A 19054-nucleotide genomic window follows, 5' to 3' on the forward strand; every position below is an offset into this window, starting at 1 on the left:
CGAAATTCATTGAAATTTCCAGAAAATACTGGGCCTCCACTTTGTGTTATTAGGAAAAGCACTGTAAGCTGTTAGAACAGTCCCTCTGATCTATATTAACTCTTCTTATTGCACTTAGATGCTTTTTGCAAATTAAATCCTGTAGTCAAATATCAAGATAGGCATTTCCTTATACTAACTCCATTCTCTAATAAGTTACCATAGCAAGGTTTAGTTATTTGAGAGTGCAAAATTTTCACTGAGCACGTAAATCAGTAGAATTTTATTTGGGGGCCTATCAGAACTAAGCCAGAGTAGAGAACATGAAAAGTATTCAAATCTATAACATTTACATTCTAAAAATGTTGTTGGTAATTCACATGTCTTTAAAATTTGCTATTCGTTTTCTGTAAAGGACTGTGTTTACTTACCTGAAAATGTAAAGAACAATTCATTCTGCAAACCAGCTCTTTGCATTTTAACATGATGGCATTCAGACTTCAGTAAAGAAACCTCACATGAAAGGTCAAGAACCAATTTGCTTAAAATCTGAAGAAGTTTCTTCTCAAAAGAAATATTATAAATACTATTGCAAGGAGCTGCATGATATCGAGCCGTGAACTGGTAATAATAATGAGGCTCACGATAAGCTGTAAAAAATTAAACAGAATAACACAAAAGCGGTTATTTAAGCAATTCAAATGCATTGCAACTACTCAAGAGAAATCATTACTTGGAATAAGTTCATAGTATTTTTATATCCATCCTGAGGAAACTGAGGGATACGGGGGTTATGTCACACTCCCATGCCTATGGTGTCAAAACTAAGATTCTAACCGAGAAACCTGCCCCAGACTCCACGCCCTTAACCAATATATTATTCTTCCTCAAACTTAGGAATGAAAGTTCTCTTAATATTCATCTTAGAATAAACTATAGTCATATAATTACCAGCTATAAGCAACAAATAGTATGTTTCTCATAAATCTACCAGTTTTATCGAGTGCCATTACAATATCTGAAATGGGGGACGTTATTCCTGCCCATTTCAATATATAACTGAAATGACACAAAAAAATAAAGATGATAAGAAATCCATAATAATTACATATATTATGTAACCACATGCTCTGACACAAAGAAATCAAAATGCAAATCAACAATTAAAATCCATCAAACACGGCTCGGAGCCTAGAACCTGCTTTTGGATTCTGTGTCTCTCTCTCTCTCTCTCTCTCTCTCTCTCTGCCCCTCACCTGCTCATGTTCTGTCTCGTCTCTGTCTCAAAAATAAACATTAAAAAAAATTTTTTTAAATAAATAAAATCCGTCAAACATTTGAAAACAAACTACGACTAAATAACAAATGGTACATCTAATAAAGTAATGACTATTAAAAATATTATTAAAACAATTATAGTAGCAGGACATGACAGCTGGAGAAACAGAAGCCCACATCCCAATGAAAAATAACGTAAATTATTTTTAAAAAACAACCATTTATAATCTCTGAAAATGGTCCTAATGCAAGCAGAAAGAGAGAGGGGTTCCCAGAAAAAGAACGACAGTTTCCGAGACGTGTGAAAAGTTATTTTAGGCCCTGCTGGCCTAGGAAAGAGTGTAGGAACTAACAGGCCAGGAGACAGTCTAATGATTGCTGAGGGAGCATCAGGCGAGCTGACACCCGGCAAACACCCCCCACCCCCAGTAAGGTGGGCCCTGCGTGACATTCCTGGGGCACTCCTGACCGCCCAAGAACAAATGAAAGGGAAAAAACAATTTAACTGATAAGCGATCACAGTCACGCAGGACATGAGTCTCCACCAGTTTACAAGTACCTTAGTAAATGACAAGAAAAAGGCAATCCTATCAATAGCCTAATCTCCAGAAACCCATAGACTTAGTTTCCTGGAGCCCCAACATCACCCTCCTCTCCACAGTGATGTGGGAAACAAAGACAAGAAGGAAATGGTAAATAAAATTAAATTTCTTTTTATTTTTTTTTTTTTTTACGTTTATTCCTTTTTTTGATAAAGACAGAGCATGAGTGGGGGAAGGGCAGAGAGAGAGCGAGACACAGAATCCGAAGTAGGCTCCAGGCTCCGAACTGACAGGATAGAGTCTGATGCGGGGCTCGAAAGCACGGGCCGTGAGATCATGACCTGAGCCGAAGTCGGACGCCCAACTGACTGACCCACCCAGGTGCCCCCAATTAAATTTCTTTATAACCCATTGACAATATTTAATGTTTCTCAAATGTTACACATATTTGTCAATAGTATAGCCTATTGACAAATATTTGAGACAGGCAGAGTAAAACATTCCTCCAATAAACTCCCAACTGTCTTAATGTTAATGCCTTCCTGGAGGGAAAACAGCCTTAGCCTGACAACAGCAAGGCCTCAGGGACATTATGAGTCCTCTTTAGCACATCGAAGTCCTTCTGGAGGCCTGTATAGAACCAGTCAATCCTCATAAACCCAGTGCAGCTCTTTCTGCCCCTGGGTCCTGTCCCCGTGCTTTAAAAAAATCACCTTTTTGCACCAAAGACATCTCCAGAATTCTTCTTGGCCAACAGCTCCGAACCACCATCACTCCAAAACCGCACCAATATCAGTGACAATAAATCGGTGATAAAACTCCCGGTGCTAGTTAGTTCTGACAAATATCTCAATTAATTATGAGCGGACAGCAGTTCACTGCATTTTATTCCATCACCAGCTTTTTTTTTTTTTTTTAATTTTTTTTTTAACGTTTATTTATTTTTGAGACAGAGAGAGACACAGCATGAACGGGGGAGGGGCAGAGAGAGAGGGAGACACAGAATCGGAAGCAGGCTCCAGGCTCTGGGCCATCAGCCCAGAGCCCGACGCGGGGCTCGAACTCACGGACCGCGAGATCGTGACCTGAGCTGAAGTCGGACGCTTAACCGACTGAGCATCCATCACCAGCTTTTAAAAGAATCGACGTAAAACGTCAAAGCTGAAAAACAGCTAAGAGACGGAGTCCAAAGCCACTCATTTTGTGGACTTGCAAACTATTGGAGGGGAATGCCAAGCGACTTAAACACACTTTTGGGTGGCAGTAGGGGAGATGAGGCACCACCAAAGAGGTGAAATGCCATTTGCCTGCCAACACAATCCTAGACCAATCCACAGGCTGGTGGCTGAGGCGCCGGTTGGGGAGGAAAAAGTGTGCACAAACTAGGGCAGACTAAACATGTTCTTGTACTAAACAAAGCCAGAAGATATTCATAAACTATTATCTACTATTCTTTTCTGATAACGGAAATACTGTCGGTAGGAAGACAAACAAAAAATCTGTACACAAACAAAAACAAACCCATATTTAAAACTCCCAGTGCAGACTCAAAAGTGAAGCCTGACCCGCCGCACACGCTTCAGGTACCTTTGCGGGATCTAAAGCCCTCCGAGTGCTCAGATTCTGGACCCACCAAAGCCAGAGAACTGAGGAAGCTGCTGGCCCTGGTGACTTACCCCAATTCGGGGAGACTCTGCTTTGGGAAAGATCCCCAATGTTCTCCTTACTTGTTGCTAGTAAAACCCTTCCTTTTCCTATTCTTGGCTCAGTTGTGCCTTTAGGCTCAACACCCACCAAGAGGGGAACTGAGTTTTGGGGGACATTAGGACAAAGAGAAAAGTGAAAAAATATTTATTCAAAAAAATCTCCTAACAGTCAGTAAGAACAGGGAGTCCGGGGTGGTGAACCCAGACCTTCCACCTCCCTCCCCTCTCGGCCCAGTGAGATGGAAAGCACTCCAGACTGGGCAGATGAGAATGTGGGGCGCCCTCTTCCCCAGCCCCCAGACAGCAGCCCCCCAGGAGGGGCAGGGGGGGTCAGCACTTCTCCTGCCAAGCAGAACTACCTGCTCCCGGCGGGAAGGTGCAGGTGAGTATGGCTGAGACAGCTGGGAGGGGACGACTCCCTTCTTCCACTGGCCAGCACTTCATGCCACGGACGCTCAACACTGGCTGTGGCAATGCTGACAATGCCCCCCGGGGGCCCTCGCTGCCCTTGACTGCCCTGGCCCAGTTCACGGTGAGGGGTCCACAGCTGGAGCGGCAAACCCAGGGGTCCCAGGGATGCTGCTGCTACCCCTCCCCGGCCGCCAAGCTCCTAGAGCAGGGGGGCACTCGTGTCCTCACCCCAGCTCCAGACTGCGGGTCAGGTGGGAGGATGTGCCAGGGGGCAGGAGCAGGCGGGAGAGCAGAGAGCTCAGAATCTCTTCTGGAAGGAACAGGCATCACTGGAGATAAAGTGCCAGGAAGCTGGAACCTCGGGGCAGTCTCAAAAACCCAGGAGGTCTGGGGAAAGATGATGGGGAGGTGACTTATAGACTCCCTGGGGGGGGACAGGTGAACTGCACGCAGGCTGCCTAGTCTGTCAGACAGCAACTCCGGAAGTCTATGCTGCAAGCAGCAATCCTGGGGTCAGAGAGAGTCTCAAACACTGACCAGGGGAATATCCCCTCAAAGGAAGGCATACTTCACTGGATCAGCCTTCAGATGAATTTATGCCCAGGGCATTGCTAAAAAAACAACTGCTGCCATTCCTAAAACAAACTAGGGGCTGGGGGTGGGGGGCTTCACATTATGGTGAGTGAGGAGCAAACTTCATGGAAGTGATCTAGACACTTGCGAACTTCACGGAAATGATCTAGGCACTTGCTAAACAAACATCAAATAATTACAAGCCTGGGGAGGGCGGCAGGTTCCAGGCTATCTAAAAAGTCCAGGTTCTGAAAAAAATTTGAGTCAAGCAAGGAAACAGGAAAGAATGACTCATGTCCTGGAAAAAAGTAGGAAACAGTAACCACTTGCGAGAATGATCAGATGTGGGATTTAAAAGATAAAGATTTCAAAGCATCCGTTATGAATATGTTAAAATAACGAAAGGAAATTATGATTAAAGAAGGAAGGTATAATGAGAATTTCACAAAGCTAATATTTGTAAAGTTTGAAATTATAAAAAATGAACGAAGTGCACATTCTGCAGTTGAAAAATGAAAACACTGAAAGGAAAAATGGACTCAGGGGCTCAAGAGTAGATTGTGATCTGGCAGAAGAAGGAATCGGCTAAAAGCAGTTCTTCAGATTAGAGTGAAAGAACATGACCATAGTCAGTAATCGGAATCCACACCAAAAACAAAGTGTTCCGGTAAAGGTAATTATGTCATTACAAAGACAGAATAAGTGCATATTTCTTCTACTTTTTTTCCTTTTACTGATAGAAAAAGCAACTGTGTAAAGGATTTGTGTATGATGGTCCACTGGTCCCCTACACTGGGCCAAGGAAACGACTACAGGTGGTAACTTGAATACATGGGAACAAATGAAGAGAATAAAAAATGAGCGACAAAAAGGCTAGTAAGCTATAAACCTACAAACACACACTGGCTCTTCTTTCTGTTTCTGGCTTTTCAGAAACACGTAACACTATGCAAAATAAGAGCTATCTATTGATAGTTGTGTAACATTTACAAATATAACACGCATAATATTTATACCACAAAAAGCAGAGAAAAGGAATATGTATATGTAAGAGTAACTTTTCTACATCTCAGTGGAATTTAGTATAAATGTCAAGCTGACTCTGTAAGGTAGGTTAAGATGTATGTGGTAATCCTGAGAACAATCAGTAAGGAAATAAAACTCAAATACAAAGTGAAAAATCGCTACTTAAAATGCTACATTAGGAATTATTCTTTTAATTCCAAAGAATTCATGCGAAATACAGGAACGCACATGAAGCAAAAAATAAAACAGCAGAGTATATCTAATGATATAAAAATGACATTAAATGTAAAGGAATGACACTATCCAGTCAAAAATGATACTGTCTAGTCTCTTCACAGACTGTGAAACTGGATTGAGAAAGCAGTATCAACTATCTGGTGGCTACATGAGACACACTTTATATTAAAAAAAATACAAACCGATAGAAAGTAGTAACGTGAAAGATGATATACTATGCATACAGCAAACACAAGAAAGCAGAAGTGGCTATACAATTATCAGGTTAGAGAGACTTTAGAAGAAACAAACAAACAAAAAGGAACATTTTATTAGAAGGGACAATCCTTCAGTAAGACAGAACAATTATAAACATAGACACACCTAAGAACAATGTACCAAAACAAAACAAAAACTGACAAATAAAAAAAGAAACAGACAACAATTATTAGTTGGGGATTTCAACACCCACTTACAATAATAGATACAACAACTAGGCAGAAGATCAACAAAGAAATAGAAGTCCTGGGTAGTGTCATGAACAAACAGACCTAACAAGTATCTACAGATCTCCACCCAAAACAGCAGAATACACATTCTTCTGGAGTGCTCATGGCACACACTCAAATACTCAAAGATGTTGCAGATACTGCACTACAAATCTCAATAAACTTAAAAGGATTGAAATACAAGTATTTTCTCTAAAATGGAATAAAATTAGAGTAAGAGAGAAATTTGAGACACTTACAGAGACACAGAAATTAAACAATAGCATCCTAAATAACCAATATGTCAAATAAGGAAATCAAAAGAGCAGTTAGAAAATATCGTCATAGGGGCGCCTGGGTGGCTCAGTCGGTTAAGCGGCCGACTTCGGCTCACGTCACGATCTCGCGGTCCGTGAGTTCGAGCCCCGCGTCAGGCTCTGTGCTGACAGCTCAGAGCCTGGAGCCTGCTTCAGATTCTGTGTCTCCCTCTTTCTCTGCCCCTCCCCTGTTCATGCTCTGTCTCTCTCTGTCTCAAAAATAAATAAACGTTAAAAAAAAAAATTAAAAAAAAAAAAAAAGAAAATATCGTCATATAAATTAAAATAAAGACAAAATCTATGGGATGCAATTAAAGCAGTACTTAGCAGTGTGTGTGTGTGTGTGTGTGTGCGTGCGCGCGCGCGCGTACATATAATGTGCTTTTATCACAAAAGAAAGATCTCCAATCAGTAATCTAACCTTTAACCTTATGGCACTGGAAAAAAATGAGAAAACTAAACCTAAAGCAAACAGAAGGAAGAAAATTATTATTATTAAGATAATAAAATTTAGAGCAGAGATAAATGGTATAGTGAAAAGAAAAACAATAGAAGCAATGAAACAAACCTAGTTTTTTGAAGAAATGAACAAAATTGATAAACCTTTAGCTAAAGTAATCAAGAAAAATAGAGAAGATTCAAATTCTCAAAACCAGAAATGAAAGAAACAGCATTACTGCAGAATTACTCTGACCTTACAAAATAAAAAATTACTACAAAGGGACACTATGAACAACTGTATGCCAATAATTAGCTTAGATAAAATAGAAAAATCCTAGAAAGACACAAACTATTAAAAATGACTCAATAAAACACAGAAGATCTAAACAGAGCTACAATAAACAAAGAGAATTAATAACCAGTATATATACACATACATACGTACGTACATACACACATACGTATATGTATACAGAGTGAAGAAAAACCATAGTCCAGATGTCTTCACTCAAGAATTCTAGAAAATATTTTAAGAAATGTCAACAATTTTAAATTAACTCTTCCAAAATCAAAAGAGGAAGAAAAACTTCCCAACTCATACTATGAGTCTAGTATTACCCTAATAGCAAAACCACACAAAAGAGATACCACAAGAAAACTATGGACCAATGTCTTATGAGCACAGATGCCAAAAACTTTTAACAAAACACTAGAAAACTGAATCCTACAGCATAGTGAAAGAATTATACATCATGACCAAGTGGGATTTATCTATTCCAGAAATGCAAGGTTGGTTTAACATTTGGAAACCAATTAATGTAATATATTATATCAATAACACACAAAACAAAAACCACATAATTATCAGTTAATGCAGACAAAAAGCACTTGACAAAATCCAACACCCTCTCACACACACACACACACACATAATCAACAAACTTGGAATGGAAGGAAACTTCCTCAACCTAATCAAGGGAACCTACATAAGAACTACAGCTAACATCACATTTACAATCAAGGCTAAGATGTCTGCTTTCACCACTCTTATTCAGCAAATTATTAGAAGTCCTAGTCACCACAATAAGAAAAATAAGGCATACAAATTGAAAAATAAATAAATAAAACAAAACTGCCCTCTGTGCTTATGACATGACTGTCTCACAGAGAATCTACAAAATAAAAAGATTCTAGAACTATTAACTAACCTTATGTTAAAATGGCAGGTTATAAGATTAAGACACAAGTAATAATTCATTTGCTATATATCAACAATAAGCATGTGGAATCCAAAATTTAAAACCTAATACCATTTAAAATTGCTCCAAAAAACAAAATAATATACTTAGGTACATACTGAACACATACATGAAAGAAATAAAAATAGAAAAATAATAGATGTAAGAAATGAAGAACGACTTAAGTAAATGGAGATAAACCATGTTCATGGATTGAAACAATCACTATAGTAGAGGTGCCAATTTCCCCCCAAATTTATCTATAGAGTAATTCCCATAGAAATTCCCACATGTAATTCCCATAGAAATTCCAGCAGGACACTTTGTAGACACATTCAAGATTCTTCTAAAATTTATATGGAAAGGGGCAGGCCCAAAAAAACACAAAAACAATCTTCGTAAAAATGAATAGTAGGAGAATTAGAATTACTTTACCTTGTATTGAATGGTTCTATACAGTTATAGTAATTAATTAATTAATGTGGTACTGGCAGAGGGACAGACCTATTAATTAAGGGAAGAAATTAGAGAACCCAGAAATACTCTCACAAATATTCTCAACTGGTTTTTGACAAAGGTACAAAAACAATCCATCAAAGGAAGAACAGTCTTTGCAAGAAACGAAGCTGGTGCAAGTGGATATCCACCTATAAAAAAATTAAACCTCACGCCTCACACAAAAAACAACTGAAAATGCATTAACATTAAAAGTGACATTGTCAGGCTTTAGGAAAAAATAGGACGATGCTTAATAACCAAGTTTGATAAACCAGACCTCAAGAAACTCAAATACTTTAGCTCTACTCCAAATTATAAGACATTAAGAAACTGAAGAAGACAAATAAATGAAAATATATTCCATGTACATGGGATTATAATAATCAATACTGCTAAAATGTTCACACTACCCAAATCAATGTGATTCAATAAAATCCCTATCAGAATTACAATGATGCTTCTTACAGAAATAGAACAAACAATCCTAAGACCCCATATAGCCAAAGCAATCTCAAGAAAGAAGAACAAAGCTGGAGGCATCATGCTCCCTGATTTCAAACTCTGTTACGAAGCTACAGTAATGTAAAAAGTATGGTATAGAGATACAGACCAACAGAACAGAGAGTCCAGAAATAAATCCACATAGGCAGTCAATTAATTTTACAACAAAAGAGCCAACAACATACAATGACGGAAGGTTGGTCTCTTCAAAAAATGGTGCTGGAAACTGGACATGCACATAGAAAAGAATGAAGCTGGATCACTATCTTATACTACACACAAGAATTAACTTGAAACAGATTAAAGAACTGAAGGTAAAACCTGAAACCATAAAACTCCTAGAAAAGAATATAGGTGATAAGTACCTTCGCAAGTTTTCTAACCTGACACCAAGAGTAAAAGCAACAAAAGCAAAAATAAACAAGTGTAACTATATTATACTAGAGAGCTTCTGCAAAGCAAAGAAAATAATCCACAAAATAAAAAAGGCATCCTACTGAATAGAAGAAAACTTCTGTAAATCATGTATCAGATAAACAGTTACTATCCAAAATCTATAAAGACCTTATACAAACTAACAGCAAAAACACAAACAATCCAATTTAAAATAGGCAAAAGATCTAAATAGACATTTTTCCAAAGAAATACAGATGGTCAGCAGGTACATGAAAAAGTGCTCAACATCATTATCAGGGAAATGCACCTGTTAGAATGACTGTTACCAGCCAAAAAAAACCCAAACAAACAAAAACAAAAACAAAAAAAGTAATGAGTACTGGAAAGGATGTGGGAAAAAGAGAACCTTTGCATACTGTTTGGTGGTAAACTGGTGCAGCCACTACGGAAAACAGTACGGAGGTTCCTCAAAAAACTAAAACTGAACAACCATATGGTCCAGCAATTCTACTTCTGGATATTTATCCCCCCCCCCCAAAACCACAAAAAAGCACTAACTCAAAAGGACATATGCACCCCCATATTCACTGCAGCACTATTGACAGTAGCCAACTGTGTCCCCTGCTGATTGAATGGCTAAAGAAATTGTGGGCCGCGTGTGCATGTGCGTGGCAACACGGATGGACTTTGAGGGCTTTATAAGCTAAGTGAAGTAAGTCAGACAGAGAGAGACAAATACTGTATGATTTCTTTTCTATGTGTAACCTAAAAAAGAGAAGCTCACAGATACAGAAAACAGACTGGTGGTTGCCACAGGCAGGTAGCGAAGGGTCAAGAAATGGGTAAAGTGGGAGGCACCTGGGTGGCTCACTCGCTTAAGCATCTGACTTCGCCTCAGGTCATGATCTCGCAGTTCGTGGGTTCAAGACCCACATCAGGCTCTGTGCTGACAGCTCGGAGCCTGGAGCCTGCTTCTGATTCTGTGTCTCCCTCTCTCTCTGCCACTCCCCCACTCACATTCCGCCTTTCTATCTCTCTCTCAGAAGTAAATAAACATTAAAAAAATTTTTAATAAAATAAAAAAATTAAAATATATATATATACCAAATGTATATACTAAAGAACTTCACATATAAAAAGATTTTAAAAGGGCTCTGATGGCTTTTGTGCCTGTTTAATATAAATTTATGTTAACATTTGTTAAAATGTGCCAAATGGCCAAACTCTATAGACTTAATAAGAAGGCTCAAATTATGGTTATACCTGGAGAACCAACTAAACTTAAACATGTTACCCTCCGTAATATTAGAATCATAAATATAAAATAGAGAAAAATAAGTATGGCTCACTTAAGTTGTAGCCTTGCCTAAATTTGCCATAGTCGTGGTACTCACTGCCTTAAAATATCTCATATTGAGTAGAGATGCTCTAACAGAAGGAAAACTAAGTGAAATTAAATCTTCACCCCCTGTAATTGGCTTGATAAAATGGGATCTCATTAACTCTATGGTAATAACTATACGGACCTATAATATATATATACTGGACCACAGTAATATAGTCCAACGTTAAGTTAAAACAAGTCTTCGAGGATTAAAACTTATTCTATCAAAACTAATTAATAAAGAGGTGATTATCCCCATTGTTTCTCCATTGATAGCCTAATTTCGTCTGTTTTTGAATTTGGAAAAAATAAAGTGTGCCTCATGGTGGAATACTACAAATACATACGTACATGCATGCATACATACGTAAAATGTGTGGGTTGTGTGTTTACACAGAAATAGATGAGAGAGAGAGACAAAAAGACACACACACACATACACAGTGGGGGCAGCAGGGAGAGGGATTTATTCAACTGTTCCATACAGTACCCTTTGAAGTAGGGAAATGTGACACAAACTCCACGATCACCAACTGAGGAGTAATCAAATCTGGAATACCATGTGGCCATTAGAAAGATTAAAGTGGATCTTTTTTTCTTTTTTTTAAGTATAATTTATTGTCAAGTTGGAGAACATACAGTGTATACAGTGTGCTCTTGGCTTGGGGAGTAGATTCCCCTGATTCATCACTTCCATACGACACACAATGCTCATCCCAACAGGTGCCCTCCTCAATGCCCATCACCCATTTTCCCCTCTCCCTCGCCCCTCCACCCCCATCAACCCTCAGTTCGTTCTCTGTATTTAAGAGTCTCTTATGGTTTGCCTCCCTCCCTCTCTGTAACTGTTTTTTCCCCTTCCCCCATGGTCTTCTGTTAAGTTGCTCAAGTTCCACATATGAGTGAAAACATATATTATCTGTCTTTCTCTGACTGACTTATTTCACTTAGCATTAATACCTTCCAGTTCCATCCACGTTGCTGCCAATGGCAGGATTTCATTCTTTCTCATTGCCAAGTAGTATTCCATTGTATACATATATCTTCTTTGTCCATTCGTCAGTTGAGGGGACATTTGGACTCTTTCCATAATTGAAATAGAACGAATTACATGATTTGTTTTAAGCACAAGAATAGCAGGTCTCCAAAGTCAGGCTTTATTAAATGAGGCTTCATCCTGCGGTCTCTGTGGAACCAACTCTGGAATCAGAATTCCTAGATTCAAATCTGAATCTCCGCCCCATTCTCACAGTGAGGCCCTGAGTGAGTCGCTTCACCACTCCGTGCCTCAGTGCTTCTGCACAAGACAGGACATGGCAGTATGCACTGCACAGGTCTGTTGCAGGACTCAGTGAGTCGAATACAAATATAGCACTTTAAACAATGCCCTAATCCCACGGAAACACAGCACTGCCTGGCACATAATGAACGCTCAGTAAATATTAGCTACACCTATCATTACTATAAACCAGCATTCATTTTAGGCATGTGTGAATATACCCTTAGAAGAGATTTCAAAGTATATTGCTTTTAAACAAGTGAAATAACAAGATGGGGAAAACTACGTAACAAAAAGGAAGTGTGACACATTCAAAAGTTTAAACATTTTTTGCCTAAGAAAGTTAACATAGTTTCTCATAAAAAAATTATGTCTTTCTTTGGATATATGGGACAGTGTTTCATCAGTGACTGAAAATCATCAGGAAACCACTAATAATTCTGCCGCGCGTTCCGCAACCCAGCTGTGACAAGGATGGTACGTTAGTTTCCCGTTGCTATTGTGACAGATCACCGCAGACGCGGTGGCTTCAAATAGCACAAATATTATTATCTTGCAGTTTTGGAGACCAGAAGTCCAAAGTGAATCTTACAAGGTGCACTCCTTCTGGAAGCTCCAGGCCTCTGCCACCTCCACCTCCAGCTCCAGCTTCTAGAGGCCTCCTGCTCTCCCTGGCCGTGGCCCCTCCTCCATCCTCAGAGGAAACCACGGGGGCCTCTCCTTCCGCCATCACGTCTCCTTTATGTGTCCATGGCCCTCGTGCCTCCTCCGCTAAGGACCCTGACGCTGGGCCTGCTCAGCGACTTCAGGACAACCTCCTCTCCTCAAGATGCTTAGCTAATCGATACCTGCGAAGAGCCTTCTGTCCGGAAAGGCAACACAGGCCCATGTCCTGGAGATCAGACAGGTGCATCCCGGAGGACCCCAACTCCATCCACCACATGCAGGTTCCCCCGGTGAAAGGGGACATACAAGCAACCTCTGCTCATGCTGCTCTCCCGGCCACTCGAGTAACCCACCCAGCTCTCCCCATCTCATACCTCCACAGACCACACTGCTTTTAGAGAAGGATTTATGGTGGCATTTCATGCTCCCGTCCGGGGGATGGCAATGTGCCACCAAGCGTGAAACTCAGAATTTAACAGCAGTATAAACTATAATATTGTAAAAATTTGAAAACATGATTTCCAGCCCCATTTTCACTCAGCGGTTTAAATTTATCTGCGTTCATATCAACACTCCCCCGAAGAAAACAAGGTCTGCCCTCACCACTAACACTTACGCAGCACTTTGTAAAATAGAGGCAAGTAGTAGTTTTTCTTTAAAAGACAAAAAATAAAAAAATAACAAAGTCCCTTTAAGACAAACCTAAAGATATTTAAATATTTGAAAACATTAAGAAATGTTAACATACAACTAAATGCACTTCTTACCATATATAACGTATTTTAGTTGAAGATTTTTCACAATTTCCTCCACAGTAGGTTTATACTCCAGGAAACAGGTGTAAACTCCACTCATTCCCTCCTCAAAGTTCTGGAATATAAGGCTTCCTGTGGATGTTACTTGTGTAGTGCTGTTTTCTAATAAAGGAATAACACAGTAATTAAATTACACGACACTGAGATAAAATAACAAAATATTTTCTAAACAGAGCAAAACCATCAAAATTTACCTACAGAATCACTGAAGTTTGTCGGGGGCATAACTAGTGATTGCGTCCAGGATGACCTTCTTAGTGTGTGAACTGGACTAACCAGGGGTCACCAACTGTGCGGCTGCCTAAGTGGCAGAGGAGACTGACAATTCCATGTACTTCATGCACTCCTAATCTCCTTGCATTGAAATGAACTCTATCAGATATTCGCATGTGTATAAAAGCAGCATTTATTTACATATGCTATAAAGTAATTATATATCCACATATGTATGTGTACTGATTGATAAGTTCTGCTCTCCGTAAGCTTACAAACTGTATGTGAAAGGGAGGAAACAATGTATCCAGAACAAAGACTAACCCAAGATACTAATAACTAGGTACTTCTAGTCATTACACAGGATACCAGGCAAAGGCTGGGTTACAATCTTAGGGTTGCAGAAGAGAGAAAATAAGAGACTGGATCACCCGACCTGCCCAAAGTCACACAATCAGAGCTGCAGTGTTGAGAACGAGGACTGGATGTTAAGAGCCCTTGGGACTTCCGTGTGCTTTGTTACTTAACTACCACACTGGGAGGAAGCTGTGCTGTGTAACAGGAAAGAGGTGTGATTTAGAGGCTTGAGACGTGGGTTTCAGGTCTACCTTTCTTTCTCATAAACTGTAACCCGAGGGTAATCACTTAATCTTTCTTAAGTCCAGCTCCATCATTTGTAAAACAAAGAATCATAATATACGACAGCATATCTCACAGAATTGTTTTCCTGTAACAAATACAACTTAAATTACTTGAAAAAGCTATAAATCCTTAAGTAATTCAAGTCGTTATTCTGAAAGTGCATAATCAGTTTTGCATTTGAAAATTTTTATATTAAAACTCATTCAATAATTTCATATGCCATTCATTAGAATGGAAAGTGTTATCCCAGCAAATAATTATCTTTTTCCACTTTAAATAAATAACATATTGCTTATAAATTTCAGGTTGAAATTTATTTTTGAATAAATGTATTTCCTCAAAATAAGACACAACAGGAATGTTCTTAGTGATGAAATTTTCATTATTAACTTGCTCAATAAAAATCTGTTCGGTTTCAGGGCGCCTGGGTGGTTCAGTTGCCTGAGCATCTGAGTCTTGATTTCGGTTCAGGCTATGATCCCAGGTGGTGGGATCGAGCCCCGCACTGGGCTCCATGCTGAGCATGCTTCGGATTCTCTCTTTCCCTCTACCCGTTTACCCCGCTCATGCTTTCTCTTTCTCTCTCTCAAAATAAATAAATAAACATTTTTAAAAGTTTGCTGGGTTTCTAGTACATGCAAAGTCCTACTTCAGATACCGAAGGAGAAATGAATAGAGATGGATATACTCTCCCTCAAGGAATTTACACAGAATATTATGCCTTAAGAATTCCCATTTCCAAATCCTTGGATGAAGCTGAAAAAGAGGTTATAAATTGTGACTATGTTCCTACTGTAATGCTCATTTCTTTTTTGATGAAAGATTACATATTTATCATAAAATGTCTCTTTTCTAAAACAGATTAACAAGTTTTCAAGTGTTTGCTATAGATTTCAGCAGAGACAAATGCTTTATAGTAAATATGATAAAAGGTGAAGTCAGTCAAAGAAAGAGAAATACCACATAATTTCACTAGTATGTGGAATTTAAGAAACAAATGAGCACAGGGGAAAAAGAGAGAGAGAGGGGCAAACCAAGAAAGAGACTCTTTAACAAGAGAGAACAAACTGATGGTTGCCATGGGGGAGGTGGGTGGTGGGCTGGGTGAAACAGGTGATCAGAGATCAAGGAGCACACTTGTGACGAGCACCGGGGGTCGTATGGAGGGGCTGGATCACTACACTCTACACCTGAAACGAATATTGCACTGTGTGTTAACCGAAATTTAAATAAAAACTTCAAAAAAAATTTTTAAATAAAGAAGAGTTAATACCGATTCTTCTCAAACTATAAAATAAAATGTCCATAGATTTTAAACACCATGAATATCATGCTGTCAATTAGGCTATGCATTCTTGGCTATAATTTTCCCAAACTAGAAGTATAAGTGCACTAATACATATCTGAATACCTATTACAATTTAAGTATTATGACGGCCAGAAAATCACGTAGGACATGATTCATGATAAAGCACCCTCTCACCTTCTTATTTTTAAAACATTAAAGTGGGAGTGCGCGGGAGGCTCAGTCGGTTAAACGTCCAACTCTTGATTTCAGCTCAGGTCATGATCTCACAGTCCTGAGACTGAACCCCACACTGGGGCCGAGCTGAGCGTGGAGCCTGCTTGAGATGCTTTCCCTCTCCCTCTGCCCTTCCCTCACTCATGCACTCCCTCTCTCTAAATGCATGCATTTAAATTCATGCATGCATGAATGAATAAAAATTAAAAGCAGCACATTTTGAAAAGATACTCAGAGGATTTCACAGCCAACAGAAAAAGCCATGCTACAACACCACTTAACAAATGACCTTTAAGTAACAGTGTTTAAATGTGAATTCCATGATGCCAAAGGAACATGTAGGCAAAGGAACAACTCAGGCAACAGCATACAGTCCGTGAATAACTGAACTAAAGTCAATACTTCTTTCTCTACAACTTAGCTCGATCATCTAAAACTTTAGAATTGGACTAGACTTCTAGTTCATGACTTACAACTCTAAAATTACACGGCAAAATTTAAGCACAATTTCATTATAACTTATTATTTAACAAAAAAACTAAGTTTGCACTTTTAGTTTCTGCTCAGATATGGAAACTGACCACAAGAACATCGACCCCACTATTACAATAAGGAAAAAGACAAATTGTCAGTTAACAATTTATCTCAAACCTATCAAAAAAACTGAGGTGAGAGGGTAACCAATAAACCTGAAATCTGGGGAGGGACAGTGACCTGTGGATAGAACCAGGACCCAAGCATTTAAGAAGACTCAGCTGAAAGTTCTCGATGATTTACTAAAAGCCAAGTGTCAACCTGTGTGAACATGTGAAACTTCTGAGGACCAGAGATACTGGGGTGGGGGGAGATGAGGTGTTACACCCTCTTATAGGGTGTACCCTCAGGAACACCTCAGACTGATCAAAGAGAAGGTCAGGGGAATCCTAGGCATGACTCCCACCAGACTTGGCTCAAGGAGGGGCCCAGCAACCCTGCCAAAAGTCCACCCACACCCATTTCCCCTACTTCCTGGTATGCAACAATGATTTAATGTATAGGGAGAGAAGGAACAAAAATAGTCACCTAGGACTCTGTGGAGACTTATTGCCACTGGGGAAGTAAACATAAAGGGAAAAGAGTCTCATCCTTGAGGGACAGTCAGCAAGAAGTACTAGGCCAACACTACAGATGGAGAAGGGGTTAGAGCATTTGTGACGGCTGCCCCCACCCCGGCCACAAGCCCCAGGGACACCATACCTGCCAAAGACCAGGCTTAACCGAACATCAGAGACTGTCCCTCTCTCCCAATGACCCATCAGTAAAAGAGTCTAGTCAAAATGTAGTATAATCAAATTAGAAGAGGTATAAGAGATTCTAGAGATTTTTTTTTTTAAAAAAGGAGAAAACAAAGCCAAGAAAGGAAATGTTTTTCTCCAAAGACACTGGAGAAAAAGAACTTCTCATGAACCAGCCTATACCTAAAACATCTTTAACTTTATCTGACTGAAGCTTTCAATAACCACAGCAACAACCAATATTAAACCAAGATAAATTCTTGACTAGATTAACACAAACTTCTAATACTAAAGACTTAATGCTATTTTTTTTTTATTTTTTAAAATGTTTATTTATTTCTGAGACAGAGAAAGACAGAGCATGAGTGGGGTAGGGGCAGAGAGAGAGGGAGACACAGAATCAGAAGCAGGCTCCAGGCTCTGAGCTGTCAGCACAGAGCCCGACACGGGGCTCAAACTCACAAACTGTGAGATCACAACCTGAGCCGAAGTCGGTCGCTCAACCAACTGAACCACCCAGGCGCCCCATTAATGCTATTTTTAAAAAGGTATTTATCTCAAAGCATAAAAATCCTTACTATCTATAGTCTTATTTTATTCAAGATTTCCAACTTTAACAAAAAACAAGGAGACATACAGAAAAGTAAGACATATTTCCAAAATACCAGGCGATGTACAGACTCTTAAGTGACATATATGTCAAAAATATCAGACAGTTAATTTAAAATAACAATGACAAAAGTATTAAAATATTGAATAGAAAACATAGATAATATGCAAGGCCAGATGGGAGATTTTAGCAGAGAAACTGAAATTACAAAAAATAATCAAATGAAAATGCCAGAACTAAAAGCAAAACAAAATGGACAAAAACATAAAAAGATCGATACAGCTTAGGAAAGAATCAATGAGCTTCAATATAGGTCAAAAGAAACAACCCAATCTGAATCTCAAAGAGAAAAAATAAACCACCACCACCACCAGGAAGAAAGACCCAAGAGCTGTGCAACAATATCAAAGAGCGTTACATATAGGTGATAGAAATCTCAGAAGGAGAGGAGGGACAGCATGGGAAAGAATAAATATTTGAAGACATAATGGCAGAGAATTTTCAAAAATTAACAGCAAGCATCAAATTAAAGATCCAAGAAGCTGATCGGGGCGCCTGGGTGGCTCAGTCGGTTAAGTGTCCGACTTCAGCTCAGGTCACAATCTCGCGGTCCCTGAGTTCGAGCCCCGCGTCAGGCTCTGGGCTGATGGCTCAGAGCCTGGAGCCTGCTTCCGATTCTGTGTCTCCCTCTCTCTCTGCCCCTCCCCCCATTCATGCTCTGTCTCTCTCTGTCTCAAAAATAAATACATGTTAAAAAAAAATTTTTTTTAATAAAAAAATAAAAAAAAAATCCAAGAAGCTGAGAGAACACTAAGCAGAATACAAAGAAAAAAAAAGAGGTACGTAAAATTCAAATCACTGAAAATGAAAGGCAAAGAAAAAAATCTTGAATTCAGTCAGAAAAAAAATGGCATGCTGTCTACAGAGGGACAGGGATAAAATAACAGCAGACTTCTCATTAGGAACTATGCAAGCAAAAAGAATACAGAGGGCCATCTTTAGAATGCTGAAAGAAATAAACTGTCAATCCAGAATTCTA

General features: G+C 39.2%; 1 protein-coding gene across 2 annotated transcripts in view; it reads right to left on the reverse strand.

Moving 5' to 3' along the window:
• LOC122205369 (zona pellucida binding protein) overlaps positions 1–19054 on the reverse strand; it is a 115495-nt gene that overhangs the window by 81734 nt on the left and 14707 nt on the right. For both annotated transcript variants that reach the window (XM_042913735.1, XM_042913726.1), the window contains 2 exons: positions 13707–13856; positions 411–629 (listed from right to left, as the gene is read on the reverse strand). In XM_042913735.1, coding sequence (XP_042769669.1) covers positions 411–629; positions 13707–13856 — 369 coding nt within the window. The remainder of the gene's footprint in view (positions 1–410; positions 630–13706; positions 13857–19054) is intronic.

The sequence above is a fragment of the Panthera leo genome, chromosome A2 (assembly GCF_018350215.1).
Source record: "Panthera leo isolate Ple1 chromosome A2, P.leo_Ple1_pat1.1, whole genome shotgun sequence".
Taxonomy (NCBI): Eukaryota; Metazoa; Chordata; class Mammalia; order Carnivora; family Felidae; genus Panthera; species Panthera leo.